The sequence below is a fragment of the Diabrotica virgifera genome, chromosome 1 (assembly GCF_917563875.1).
Source record: "Diabrotica virgifera virgifera chromosome 1, PGI_DIABVI_V3a".
Taxonomy (NCBI): Eukaryota; Metazoa; Arthropoda; class Insecta; order Coleoptera; family Chrysomelidae; genus Diabrotica; species Diabrotica virgifera.
Genome location: NC_065443.1, coordinates 275,507,909 through 275,523,740, shown reverse-complemented (window position 1 = coordinate 275,523,740; position 15,832 = coordinate 275,507,909). Strand labels below are relative to the sequence as shown.

The following is a 15,832-nucleotide window of genomic DNA, read 5'->3' as shown; positions in this document are numbered from 1 at the left end:
GGCTGTTGTATTTAAGATGTGTGTTAATCTTTGGAGATCGTCTTCTTTCTCAGCGATTATTGCGGCGTCGTCTGCATAACATAATATTTAGATTTCTTTGTTCCCCATTCTGTAACCATAACCTTTACGTACTGCTTCTATTATTTCGTCCATTATTATATTAAAGAGCAGTGGGCTTAATGAGTCACCTTGTCTGACTCCGCTTTGTACTGGTATAAACTGCGTCAGTTTTCCATTTACCTTTGCCTGTAATCGATTATGAATATAGATGTTTTTGATGGTTTGTATATTATTGATTGGTATGTTTCTTCCATACAGTAAATGTAAGACGTCTTCGACTTGGATGCAATCGAAAGCCTTTGTAAGGTCTATAAAACATAGATATGCTGATTTATTGTACTCAATGGCCTTTTCTGTGATTTGTCTCAGTACAAATACGGCATCTACGCAGAATATTTTGGATCTGAATCCTTGTTGTTCATCTGATAAAGTTGCTAGTTTATTGATTTTGTTGGTTAGAACTTTTGTGGTTAGCTTACGTGCGGTTTTCAGTAGATTTATACCTCTATAATTGTTGGGGTCTTCTTTGTCTCCTTTCTTGAACGTTGGTATCATTTTGCTGTTTTTCCATGTGTCTGGTATCTTGCAGTGCAATATTAGTTTTTGTATAAGTTTTGTCATCTCTAGGGTTATACTTTCTCCTCCGTATTTTAGAAACTCATTGGTTATTCCGTCTTGTCCTGGTGATTTTCTGTTTTTGAGTGAATTTATGGCTATCTCTGCTTCCTGAAAACTGATTGTTATTTCGTGTCTTAATTCAGGTAGGTCATTGGTTTGATTATTATTTTCCTTTCCTTTAAACAGTTCCATCAAGTATCTTTCCCATTCTTTTGCTGGTGTGTTATTGTTTTCCTTCAATTCTGTCATTTCTTTCCGTTGGTTTCTTATGAATCTCCATATTTGTTTTTGTGTTCCGTAGAAGTCTCTTTCCATCCTTTTTGTAAACTGTTCCCAGTATTCATTTTTATTCTTCTTACCAATTGCTTTGTTTCATTTCGTATTCTTCTATAGGTGTCTCTGGATTCTGGAGTGTTTGATGTTTTATACTTCATGTAGGCCTCTCGCTTCTTTTTACATTTCTCTTTTGTTTCTTTTCTGAACCATGGTGTATTGTTGTTGTTTCTTTTATTCAGTATGACTTTGCGTTTTCCTAGAGCTTCTGTTGCTGCCTCTTCAATGTTGTTTTTAATTTTCCCCCAGCTCGCGTTTATATCTTTGATGTCGTCTATTTGTTTCAGCTGTATCTTCTGTGCTAGCCTCCTTTGGTACATAATTCTTGTAGAATCGTTCCACAGTGATTCTATGTTGAATTTTTCCTTGGTGATTTCCTATATAAAATGTTTTGGTGTTATTTTCATTCCTATTTTTGCTAGGACTAGTTTGTGTTCACTCCCTGCGTCTGCCGAATTTAAAGTTCGAATATCTAGAATCTGCTTTGGGTGGTTTTTTGTCTATTAGTGACTATAAAGTCAATCATAGATTTGTGCCCCCTGGAGTTTTCAAACATATATTTATACTGAAGCTCAAGTTTGCTATTGTATAAACTTAAAAACAACCTGCTAGTTTTCACAACCGTAAACTTGTCAGGATGGCGCATTCCACAATTAAAACTTCCCCTGTTCCAATGTTCCCATACATAAAAGTTTGTCCGACTCGACATCGTTAATCTCTTAACAAATTTTCAGCTTGCTATTACTAAACTTTTTTTTGCTACGCGGGATCCAGGCATATTAAATGTGGCCATTAATGGGCAAGAATCCAGACATTTACTTAGTTTTTTTTTACGAGCCATCTTTTCAGATTTGGAAACACATAATAATCGAAGGGTAATCATGAGAAAGTAGTTCGAACAACACATTTTTCTTGCGCATATGGGACCGTTTCTCACTGAGGTCCTGCTCAGTTTGTCCAATAATGCAAAATTATATTAGTTGTTGAAAGTTTTACCTTTTTTAATATTATGTCTTTGCGGTTAATGTAAATAGTCAATTAAAATTATGCATTTGCAATCCCAAAATACAGTGGCCATGATTACTCTTAGCCACTGATTGGTGCTCTTCGGAGCACAAGTATTTTTCACATAAGAAGACCGCTTTGCAATTAAATGCTGATAATTTTATTACTAGCGGACCAGATAAGCGAAGGTATATGCCGCTTATTGCAGAGTGCAATTCTGCATGGTGACACCGTAGACTTTAGATAGTAAGGCTTCTTGACCTTACCATGATCAAATATTCGTTTTATGTAATATAATATTTCGTGTGACAGTCCTTTGCGCTTGTAATAGATGTTTTTAACTTTTCCGACCTCAAAAACAACAGCGAAGTTGAGCATTTTTTAAGTCAGACAAGGTTTTTTTCCATTTTTTCCATCAATTAAAAAAACCGCATAAGAAAATCGAAGTATTTTTATATCGTATATGGGATCCATCTCTCTTCATAGTGGTATTTTGAACCTTTTGACCACAGTTCTGAAGATGGCTTTATAAGCCGAAAGCGCTTAGCTAGTAATTATTTAATTTACACGCTTCAAAAGTACACTTCTCCTTATTTACCTGTATTCATAAGTGTGTACAAAACTATTTCAGTCTTTACATTTCCAAAAGATATTGCTTAACATCGAACCGGACTTTTAACGTATTGAGTTAAAAGTGAAACAGTTCAAACACTAAGTACTGATTGATCTACCGTTCGTTACCGGCCGCGTGTTGAGTGGCTTGTCTCATCTTCACCCTCGCAACAACTTTCTCTCCTATTTTGATGTGTGTATCCCAAGTAGCACAATAAAAACATTTTAACATTTATCATGTTTTTTTGTTAACATTATCAATAAAGCTGGGTGCGCGAGTGTTTTTCTACCTTGACAGTCCGAAATAACCCAGTACTTTTTATTATTTTGTGGTTACAAATAGGTTTCTACCTATCATCATAACACATGTAAAATTTTGTTGGCCTATATGGAGTATAAGGGTTTAAAGAATCATTTAATATGGTAAATTGTCTTTAAAAGTCTCCATTTAAGAAACCTCTTTAAGATTGCTATAAAAGTGCCTGCACTTAAAGTGCCTTTTTACATGGTTTTAAAAGTACCTTTACAGTGGGGATGGCGGTTTTTGACAAAACACCGGTTTTCGGTTATACCGGTGTTTTTTGCTTACGGTTTAACCTGGCGGTAATAACCGGCCAAAAAAAACCGGTTTTTGGTAAAATCGGTTTTCGGTTTTTTCAATCCAATAGGTTACAAAGTTACATTTACAATACACTTTAGTTTGCGATACTCCATTCGACTCGATATCAATATGATTAAAATTAGTGCTATCGGAAGAACATGTATTACTTTTAACACGTTTGTATATTTGTAGAATATTTACTTTTTAAGTCATTTAACACTTCCTGTATGAGTGTATGGTTTTGAAAACGTAGCGAAATTATTGGAGATTCGTATTCGTAATCAGTAATTCGATATTCGTAGTCAGAGCATTATTTTTGGTAATCAGAAAAAGTCATTCAACCACTTTCAATGTCAAGAGTTAAGTGTGAAAAATAGATGATGTTTGCGTCTAATTCAACCAGATCACTTCTCATGTAAATATTATGATTACAAATACCTTTTCAAGGAAATATTATAATACAACTTAATAATGTTTCTGGCTGATGTGAGATTGCACTTTCAGTTTGCTTCTGTATTTTATAAAATAAAATAAAATTTGAATTATGGTTTTGTTTGGAATAATTACTTGAGAATAATAATTATGATTATGATCCAAAATAATACCTAACCTAATCCTAATCACCGTAAAACCCTAATAACCGGTTTTTACTTTAAAAAGAAAACACCGGTTATAACCGGGACAAAAAACAACCGGTAAAACCGGTTATTGCGAAGTAAAAAAACCGGTTTTAGGCTTAAACTGGTAGGTTTTCCCCATCCCTACTTTACAGCAGATTTAAAACCAGTTCCTTAAGAAAACAAAGTTTTAAACAGGTTTTTAATTTTGGTTTTATTGACCTCATTTAGTGTGGTCACTTTTATGCTGAAAGCGGTTTTATTGCAATCTTAAGGTTTACTTAAAAACCAATTGGTTTTAATTTTAGTTTTATTCTATAGTTTTAAAGCATCCTTAAAATACTTAATGAACCCGTTTGGTGCTACTTGGGATAAGTACTAATAAAGCATCGTGTTTGTCCCACCAAATAACTGTCTAGGCTCTCTCGAACCTCCAGCGGGAATTAAAGGTTATTATATATCATAAAAGAAGTAGTTTGTATTTGTAACCTTACGTGTATGTTTTTTTATCTTATATATCACATAGTCCAGAAAGCCACTGCGCATCCGCTAGGAAAAATATTCTAATTCGGATTCTTTGCACAATCTTACTCAAAAAGGACTCCTTTTAACAAATTTGCATGTTGCCAGGACCAAAAATTGGTCAAAATTTTTTTACACGTTTTTTTTTTGTTTTTTTCCTAAAATTATTTTTTTTTGCACGGAAAAAAGTTTTTTACTTTTCTCTAAAAATGATAGGTTTTGACATATAAGCGATTAAAAATTGAAAAATTGCGAAATCTGCCATTTTTAACCCTCAAAAACTATGTGAAAAGCTGAAAATTTGAATGTTGCCAAGGTAGGTAGATATTCTTTAAGCATCGATTGATGAAATCCCGAAGAGTTTTTTACAATACAATATTTAAAACTCATTTGTTTTTTAATTGCTAATCAAGCGTGCACGACACTATTTTCCACCGACAGTATGGTGCAAATGAAAGGAATAAATTCGTTATTTCGTAAACTGGCGACTTTAAGGAAAAATCCCGAAACAGGTCCATTTTTAATTTTAAAATATGATATTGTAGCATATATGGTATACTAGTGACGTCATCCATCTGGACGTGATGACGTAATCGATGATTTTTTTAAATGAGAATAGGGGTCGTGTGCTAGCTCATTTCAAAGGTTCTTCAATTCTCTATTCAGTAATATAAACATTTACATAATTATTTATACAGGGTGTCCAAAAAATTTTTATTAAATTTATTTTGCAAAAAAAGAAGTAGAAAGATAGAGTAGAAGGTTAAAGTATAAAAAATTATGTAAATGTTTACATTACTTGATGGAGAATTGAAGAACCTTTCAAACGAGCTACCACACGACCCCTATTCTCATTTAAAAAAATCATCGATTACGTCATCACGCCCAGATGGATGACGTCACTAGTATACCGTATATGCCACAATATCATAACTTAAAAATAAAAATCGACCTGTTTAGGGATTTTTCCTTAAAGTCGCCGATTTTCGAAATAACGAATTTATTCCTTTCATTTGCACCATACTGTCGGTGGAAAATAGTGTCGCGCACGCTTGACTCGCAATTAAAAAACAAAGGAGTTTTGAATATTGTATTGCAAAAAACTCTTCGGGATTTCATCAATCGATGTTTAAAGAATATCTGCCTACCTTGGCAACATTCAAATTTTCAGTTTTTCATATAGTCTTTGAGGGTTAAAAATGGCCGATTTCGCAATTTTTCAATTTTTAATCGCTTATATTTCAAAAACTATCATTTTTAGAAAAAAGTCACTAAAGACCTTTTCTGTTTGGAATGATCCAAAAAACCTAAAAAAAACTTTTTTCCACGCAATAAAAATAATTTTAGGAAAAAAACAAAAAAAAAACGTTTAAAAATTTTTTGACCACCTTTTGGTCCTGGCAACATGGAAATTTGTTAAAAGGAGTCCTTTTTGAGTAAGATTGTACAAAAAATCCGAATTAGAATATTGTTCCTAGCGGATGTGCAGTGGCTTTCTGGACTAACAGTATTTGCCTAAGTCATTAACTCCTATATAATTTTCTAAATCACTTCTGCATTTGATTTTCCAGATCATTAAGAGTTCAAACGCCAGAAACTCTTTTAAAATCATGTTTATTTGACAGAAAATTAAAAAGTAAGAAACGTGAGCAAAATTCATGTCGCCTTTACATTATTTTTATTCTAAAACCTGTTGGCTATTTCCGGTCCCTTATAACGTTAATTAACTCATCCAGCGTCTTGGTACCGAACAACTTTTTCTTTGTCGCAGTAAATGAAGATATATTGCGTAATATATTTTAGAGTTACTTTGTGTTTTTATCTCAATGTATAATTTTTCAAATTAGTTGAAAGTTCCCTCTGAAACGAGCTCTCTATGAGCACCAGAAGAGAGACCTATGCTGTCTGTTGCGCCAGGGAAGAAAGCGGAACGCATCTTCAAGAGGCTCCATTAGCTGTTACACCATCCTCACCAAGAAAGACTCATGTATTGGACACACTGACAGGCAGACAGCCACACTGGTAAAGGAACGGACTTATTAGAAATCGTCCCGAGACCATTGGTGGAGAAAGAAACCAAGAAGTACCGGATGACCTGAAACAACGGCAGGAAGATCAAGATAAAATTTTTACGAAGAGTGGATGGGATCACACCGTTGTAGGCTTCACAAAAAAAAAGGTATGTTATAATTTTTTCTACAAAGAGAAATGGGTGTAACCGTAGCGCATCTGGACCTTGATTTTTGACCCTTCGCTTCGTTGTCGAACGTATTCGCTTCGTATCTGTTTAGTCTACAGATAGCGAATGATCGACAACGAAGCAAAGGGTCAAAGTCGGGGTCCTGACTCGCGTCACTGACGCATCAACGCTGTGTACAAACACGCTCGTACTACTTTCTACTTCCACCAACGAACGTTAGGAGATTGATTGTCAGAATGATATAAAAGCAGCTTGGTCGGAACAGAAAGATAGTTCTACGGATAATTGATCTGGAGACTCGACTGCCAAAAGATATTGCTTAACATCGAACCGGACTTTTAACGTATTGAGTTAAAAGTGAAACCGTTCAAAGACTAAGTACTGATTGATCTACCGTTCGTTACCGGCCGCGTGTTGAGTGGCTTGTCTCATCTTCACCCTCGCAACAAGTTTCTCTCCTATTTTGATGTGTGCATCCCAAGTAGCACAATAAAAACATTTTAGTTTTATTTAATGTTTATAAAGGTTTTATTGTGGTAAATAAGACGATAATGGTTTTAAAGTTACCTTGTAGATATACTGCCAGAGCTTTAAGACTGTTAAGCAGTTGTCACTAGTTTTAAAGTATCTAATAAGAGTATCAAATAAGACTAATTAATTTTAATAGATAAATTGTCTTATGGTAGTTTTAAAATGGTTTATTCTCTGTTCTCTTTAAAACTAATTAGTTTTATAAAGAACTTCCGGACTATTTGGTTTTATTAGATTCTAGTTTGTGACCTTTTAGTTTTATTGCAGTTTTAAAGATTCTCCTAATATGACTAATAAAATATATTATTAAAACTATTTGATCTCAAGACTATTATCTCAGTAAATAATATGCCTTAAAACTATTTTTTTAGTTTTCTTTAAAGTTTCTTACTTAAAAGCAGTTATTAGGCTATATTAAAACCAAACGCTCTGAACTGAATCAGTTTGGTTATCGTAAAGACTAAACTATGCTTCTTGTTAGAAACAATAAAACTAAACTTATTTGTAATAATAATAATAAAACCAACATGGTCGGCCATTTGTTTTAAAGCGAAACACTGGTGTAGTGTGTTGTAAAAAGTGGAAGTACAGTTAGTATGGAAGAAATCGCAACCACTTAAAATATAAACGAACTGGTCACTACGGCTTCTTTTTACACACACAGCACTACAACGCGTCAATTTTAAGGTTAGATTTACATTAAAACCGAGTGGCATTATTGACAACAGCATTAAAACTAAATGGTTTTAATTCCAAAGCAACCTTGCTTTTATGTAGGATATATGCTCTTGAAAAGGTATAAAATTAAACCAATTGATCTTAACAATTCTCTGTTGATACACTAAATAGTTTTCTTTGGTTTTCGGCCATATTTTTTTCTGGAGAGGCTGAAAGCCATGGTAGATTACAGTATAAGGCTTAGGTACATAAAAAATATAAATAAGCGTCCTAAAGACATAAATTAGATTTATTTTAACATTAAAACATTAAAATTGTAGATAAAATTATTTTTCTTTCATATTAATATTTTTCGGATTTAAATTGTTTTATTATTATTATTTTTTAATCGCCAAAAGTAAGAAATCTTAGGGCGCGGAGTTATTTAGACTTATTTTTGTTAACATTATCAATAAAGTTGGGTGCGCGAGTGTTTTTCTACCTTGAGAGTCCGAAATAACCCAGTACTTTTTATTAGTTTGTGGTTACAAATAGGTATCTACCTATCATCATAACACATGTAAAAATTTGTTGGCCTATATGGAGTATAATTAGGGTTTAAAGAATCATTTAATATGGTAAATTGTCTTTAAAAGTCTCCATTTAAGAAACCTTTTTAAGTTTGCTATAAAACTGCCTGCACTTAAAGTGCCTTTTAACATGGTTTTAAAAGTACCTTTAAAGCAGCTTTAAAACCAGTTCCTTAAGAAAACAAAGTTTAACATAGGTTTTTATTTTTGGTTTTATTGACCCCTTTCTGTGTGGGCCCTTTTATGCTGAAAGCGGTTTTATTGCAACCTTAAGGTTTACTTAAAAACCAATTGGTTTTAATTTTAGTTTTATTCTATAGTTATAAAGCATCCTTAAAAGACTCAATAAACCCGTACTTGGGATATGTACTAAAGTATCGTGTTTGTCCCACCAAATAACTGTCTAGACTTTCTCGAACTTTCAGCGGGAATTAAACGTTATTATATCATAAAAGAAGTTGTTTGTATTTGTAACCTTACATGCATGTTTTTTACCTTATATATTACATTATTTGTCTAAAAAGTCATTAACTCCTATTAAATTTTCTAAATAACTTGTGTATTTGATGTTCCAGATCATTAAGAGTTCAAACGCCAGAAGCTCTTTTAAAATCATGTTTATTTGACAAAAAATTAAAAAGTAAGAAACGTGAGCAAAACTCATGTTTCCTTTACATTATTTTTATTCTAAAACATGTTGGCTATTTCCGGTCCCTTATAACGTTAATTAACTCATCCAGCGTCTTGGTACCTAACAACTTTTTCTTTGTCGTAGTAAATGAGAATATATTGCGTAATATATTTTAGAGTTACTTTGTGTTTTTACCCCGATGTATAATTTTTCAATTTAATTAAAAGTTCCTAACATAAAAACAACGTAATTGCATTAATCCGTATGAAATTTGAACTTTGCAGTAAAAAAATAATAAAAAACAGGGCGTAATACACAAAGGACGGAGACCGTCGGAATTTCAATAAAGTTTTAGAATAAAAAATGAATAATTTATTTTAATACTAATAAGAAATTAAATATGAAATACAAAATACAACAAAGGAATATTATGTCACCAACCCAGTAAGGTTGTTTGACAGTCTTAAGTATATTGTTTTTCCTTTTTTAACTTTTATATACAATCGACTTCTACATAAGAGTTTATGAATTACAAATGTGAATGCATTTGTAAGCATAAAAGGAGGAGCATCACCGATGCTTCGCCTCATATACCGCATTTTCACTCAGTCCTGTTGGACAGGGAATTGGGCAGGGAAGTGGGCAGCGTAAATGTGTAAATAGCTCACTCGCGCTGCTGCTGCTCATGCTACTGCCTTTGCACGGCGCTCCCCAAAAAGTCGGTTTTCGGGATTGAAGTCAAAGGACTGGCAGCGCGAGCGCGAGTGAGTATTCACATTCAACTACTCTCTCTCTCTCACTTGCCGCTTTGCCGTAACAGTAAGTGAGCAAGACGATGCTGTCGTCACATTCCATTCTTGAGAGTCGTTCGGTAAATGGGTTGTGAGGACATTGGCGAGGAACTGATGACTGATGTAAACACCTCACTCGCGTCGATATCGTATTTCGGGCAATATTTCCGGCAGCGGCAGCAGCAGTGGCAATGGCTGAGTATAAATCCGGCATTAGGTGTATTTTATTGTTGTAATACATCTTGTGGCCAGCTTTGCTGGAGTATTCTGATTGCTGGTTCATTTTGGTAGAGATATTCAATAAGTTCGTTGTCGTTGTTTCATGTTCGGCTTTCATAGTTGGTCGCTGTCAGCTGTAATTCATTTCCTACAAAGGGAATATTCAGATCATTGTGACTCTGATCCTGCCAAGAATCTCATGTGAATAAGATTACTGACATACCATGGTACGCATCTCCAGAGATGACCTAATTTAGCGCATTTCCAGAGATGGATACCGTACATCCAAATTGGTTTCCATATGGCCTTGTATGGAAGTAATTTGCCATTCGGTGACAAGTTGGATGTCCTACAAAGAAGCTGGTACATTTGTTTGAACTTGAGATCCAACTGCTTGCTTTCATTTGGATGGTTATCCTTTGGCCTACATGTGTAATCCAAGGTATTTCCCTTCTATGCTGACGGAGATGTGGGTATTGTTAAGAATGAATAGGGGACCTCGTCGGCAAATAATGCAATTAATTGTAGTACATATTGTATTCTTTTGGCAAACCCGCTGTGAGAATCAGGAAAAGTGGATATAAAACGCTGCCCTGTGGGACCCCCCAGTCAAAGAAACATCAAAAAAAGAACCTATCTACCAAATTTTGTTGAAGTCGGACTTTTGGTTTAAAAGTTATCGTGCTATTAGTCACATCGTCCGTTCGGATGAAAACTGTACAATCTCAAAATTTACAAACTTTTCAGGAGAGCATTTTTAAGATTTATCGCTAAATAAAATTTTCCACAATAAACATTAGCAGGTTTTTGTTTTAGTTTGTATTAGTTGTATCTTTTCTATGTCGAAAAAACATGTTTATATTTTAACCATATAAATAATAATAATAATAATAAATTCTTTTAAATAAGATGTTTTGAATTTTGCTACTTTTTCTGAGAAAATATTATAAATTTCCATTATTATACAGATGTTTAAAAAGTACTTTTATGATAAAATGAGGTTTGTCCAATGAAAAATTAGGATTATAAGCAAATTTTTATTCTAAAAAATATTACAACAAATAGTAATATGGCACAAACGTAAGAATTTAAGTAAAAACAAATCAAAAGGAACGGAAACGTTTTTCACAGATTTTCATAAAATCCAAGATAATAACCAGGAATGGTTTTCTTTTGCAGTAAACCCAATAAACCATTTTTCTTCTGCTGTGAAATTTTAATAGGTACGTGGTATATTGATTTAAATAAATAGTTTTCTCTTAGAGCTTTTGAATTACGAGATGCAACTTTTACCATTTTAAAATGTTCTTGACTGTATGAAGTCTTATAAAAAAAACTGCCACGATTAGCTTTTGTAACTTGTAAAATTTTTATATCATTCATTTTAACAGTTTCATTTTCCGTGTTTTTAGAAAAGTTACGCCCTAGATCATTAGCAAGAGTCTTAAAATCTTTAAATTGATCGTACGTAAATTCATCTACTTTGTAAGGATTACCGGATTTCTTGGCTGTCCTTATTAAAGAAACGTATTGATCAGGAGTATATATAGGTCCAGATTTAAGGGATTTTTTAATGTTTCTCTCAATTACGGAATGAGCAGAATCATTTTCATTTTGCGTATGCCCTTTAATGAGAAATTTGTGAGTAATTGAATTAAGGGTAGGAATTACTGCCACAGCATGAATGTACATACTTATTAAAAACTTGTTTTTTTGCTGACCTGTGCAGTTATCACTGTAAAAAATGATGTCTATATCTTCATTTGCACTTGCAGATAACTCCTGGATATACTTAAAAACGCAAGTGGCTATCTCGTTAGCTCCTCTGTTGCCTTGCCCCTCATGTCAGAAAAAACACTCAACATCTTTTGTTTTCAAATCGAAGATGGTAAAATTGTAAGCATTTAATTTCGAGACGTAATAAAAAGTTGAAATTTCGCCTTTTGGACAAGGCAATGATGCTTGAAGATCATAAACAGCAACGATTAGCGATGATCTTCACTGAGCTTCGTTTTTGTCTTTTTCTTTTTCTAATCGTGATAATTCTTTTTCGTTTATGTGGTCTTCGTATACCTTTCTCATTACTTCTTTTTCACATCCAACAGCATTACTGTAGGCAGTACAATCTTCACACGCGTCTTTCTTTGGAATGAAAAAACTAATATTAAATTCCGTATTAAAGATTTTATGAAACATAACATAGTTAATATATTTTTCTTTTTTGTCAGTGCACATTTTAACATAATCCCTATAAATATCACTAAGATTTCTTCCTCCTGAGATGTATTCTCTGCTAGAATTAGCTCGAACATAATGGCTCTCGACACGAGGAATCGATTCAATAAACTTTATAGCAATATTTTTTAATGACTTGCCAACAGAGGGATGATGTTCATGTTTACCTCTCCTGTCTTCGAGTAAGGGCATCGGATTATTCATATCAAATACCTTATTTCGCACTGTTCGTATTATTGAGAGAGATACATCAAGAGTATTCAGGAAAAATTTTTGACATACACGGACTTTTTGGTTATTGCAATCTTTAAAGAAAAATTTCAAATTGTTTTTTCTTGGTCTGTTGCTAGATTTGTATACATATTTTGGCTTTATTTCCTCGATGCTATAAGCAATGAAGGTACGCTTATGCAATGCATCAGGTAAAGCATAGTATGCATCAAAAATTTGTGTCCGTTGCTCTTCCGTAAATTTAGTTGTGCATTTTTGTCTACATTTATCTCCACAAGTAGGCTTAACAGATTTAGCATTCACGACTTTAGTTTTTGTAGCATAATTTTTACCTGAATGTCGCAACCGTTTTAAGACATTTGTTTTCCATGTATTTGGGTTAGCTTTGCGTTTATGTGCCTTTTTGGGTGGTGAAATTGTTTGCGTTGTTTGTGACTGCTCTTCTGCAGTAGGCTGCGAATCCCAATTGTTTGGAGCTTTTTCTGTCGTTGGATTAAAATCCGGATCTGCTACACTATCATCTGAGTCATAATCGTTTGAAGAATTAGTTGAGTCCGAATCACTATCAGTTGACGATGAATCTAAAAAATAAAAATGTTTAGAGATAAACTTTTTTCACATGTATTAATCGTTGATTTATTTATATTACTATTATCCTACCTGAAGACTTTATATTATGCGAAGATCCGACGTCAGATACATTGGAAATAATGTTGGGCTTAACTATTTGAGGTCGCCCTTCATGTTCATTTTTCTCCAGAACTGTTGTTGAATCTGAAACTTTTTAGTTCAGTGTTAAATCATCTAATTAATATTATCACATTTATAGCAGTTGAACAATAAAAAATATAATTTGGAGACTCACCTACAGCGGCATTCAAGTCGTTTTGAAAGCAGACCTCAATACTTTTATTAATGCTACAAGGTTCAGGCTGGAATGTTGTAATTGCTGATTGCTCTGAATAAGCTGACTCCCCACAAAAATAATTAGGCTGCTTATCTACATGAGAACCTAAAAAATTAGATTAGGTGATATATTATGTACTAAATTTACGATCAAGATGCAGTAGAAATAAACAAACCAAGACACGTTAAATGCTACTAGGAGCATTCCCGAATCATAATTTACAATGTATATACATTGTAAATCCCAAATCATTATTTCCAAAGTTTTATAATTTATTTATTTATTTATTTATTTTCACATTGTAAATTATGATTCGGAAGTGCTCCTAGTAGCATTCAACGTGTCTTGGTTTGTTTTTTTACTGCATCTTAATTGTAAAAGTATTATAGAATCCAATTAACACAATCATTTATAGGTATTTACCTAACTCTTCAATCATTATGTTTTGGCTGCGAGATTCATGTAATATTTTATCAACAAAAGGTACATTCCTATTTTCCTTTGACTCGGTTAATGTTTTTCTGGCGTTAATATTTTCTTTAAGATTGTTCAAAAATACTCTTCTGCTTGCCATTTCCAAAAATTATATGGACCTGTAAAAAATAACTTTATCAGATACTATTATTTTCTTTTCAGCAAAACAAACAATATAAGTAAATATGCGACATTAACGAAAACATAACAGAAAAATAACGTTAAATAATATGTCGAAAAGAATACAATATCATAATTAAACACAGTCCGATGTAAAGTTTGTGATTAAAACAATACAATTACGAATTTAAATCAATTTTTTGTTCAACTTTATCTGAAACAGTATACAATTACGGAAATATACTATTACACTGATAAAGATTACATCATATCCCAGTAAATTTTTTCACGAAAACTATACAATTTCAAAATTACATGATTTTAAATAGAAAAATGTTCGAAAATATTATGACCAAAGTTAAATAAATTCGAAATTATACACTATTAATGAAACACAAAGCTTACCTTCAAGTTGATATTTTGGTTTTGTATACTCTTTAAGCGAAACAGCGTACGCACTTCCTCGACTCATGAACACAACTAAAGATTGTACCGTTTTAGGGCGAAAGAGGTGCGCGATCCTTCCAATTTAAAACTAACCAATGCGCTCCCTAGCGGATATTTCTTGAATTACGATTGATTGTCACTATTCCAGAGAAAGTATTGATGATACTGAGCATTTTTATATACTTAACTCAATTTCGTAAAAATTTGGAGATTGTATACTTTTCATGCGAAGAGGCGACATATGTATAGTCGCCATTTTGAGTGCCCACCATTTTTGTAAAAGGTAAAATCTGAGATGGCCTCATATCTAATTTTGAACCTTTACATGTATAGTACATGTGTTCAAAATTATATTCTTCTATCCTTAAATTCACAATTCTTATAATATTTGCACGAATCTGCCGCGCTATATGAAATTTAAACTTTGCTGTAAAAAAATAATAAAAACAGGGACGTAATACACAAAGGACGGAGACCGTCGGAATTTCAATAAAGTTTTAGAATAAAAATGAATAATTTATTTTAATACTATTAAGAAAGTTTTTTTTTTGTTTAATGTTTATTATGCAATCTGTTACATCATATAACAACAATAAGCATACATGTTGATTGGTACAATGTCGTGAGAGAGAGTTTGTCCAATGATCAACTCTCTGTATGCACTTTTACATTCTTACATTAATGTTAAAAACAATAAAAATTTGTAACTTTACATTATTACATTGATATTAGAAAATAAAATAAAACTATCACCATTTAAAATTAATTTCATATATACAATTATTGCTGTTAGAATGGTAGATCCAAGGGTGTTGTTATTTTCAGCCTTCGGGTTTCTTCACTGTTGTCAAGCAGATTAATTGCCAGTGTGTTTGGATGTTGCTCTAAGCGTCTTATGTAGTTTGTGCTAAGCTGTTTGGTCACTGCAGTAACCGTTGGCATCTCTAGATCATTATAAATGTCTCGGTTTGTTACGAACCAAGGAGCATCTACTATACTGCGCAGGGCTTTTGACTGGAATCTCTCGATGATAGCAATGTTCGATTTAGATGCTGTTCCCCATAACTGGATTCCATAGGTCCATACTGGTTTGAGAACGGTATTGTAAGCTAGTAATTTGTTCCGCAATGATAATTGTGATTTTCTGCCAAGGAGACAGTACAGCTTTTTACATTTAGTATCCAGCTGCTTTCTTTTTTTCCATATGTGGGTACGCCAGGTTAGATGTTTGTCCAGGTGTATCCCCAAATATTTTACGCTCTCTGTTTTAGGTATTCGTTCATTGTTAAATGTGATGCTTGGCGTTTCGCCATGGCATTTTGTGAATGTTATGTGTGCAGATTTACTTTAATTTATTGTAATTCGCCATTTCCTTGCCCACGTTGCTATATTGTTGAGACTGGTTTGTAGTGTTGCCGCTGCTTCTTCAGG

At 33.2% G+C, this 15,832-nt stretch overlaps 1 protein-coding gene across 1 annotated transcript; it reads right to left on the bottom strand.

Moving 5' to 3' along the window:
- Positions 1-11,010: 11,010 nt before the first annotated feature.
- Positions 11,011-14,422, bottom strand: LOC126884617 (uncharacterized). The gene is made up of 5 exons (XM_050650679.1): positions 14,360-14,422; positions 13,784-13,953; positions 13,319-13,465; positions 13,114-13,233; positions 11,011-13,034 (listed from the first exon to the last, which is right to left on the bottom strand). Exons 2-5 carry the CDS (start codon positions 13,932-13,934, stop codon positions 11,986-11,988), a joined length of 1,467 nt encoding a protein of 488 aa, XP_050506636.1. The 5' UTR covers positions 13,935-13,953; positions 14,360-14,422; the 3' UTR covers positions 11,011-11,985.
- Between the last annotated feature and the right edge of the window lie 1,410 nt (positions 14,423-15,832).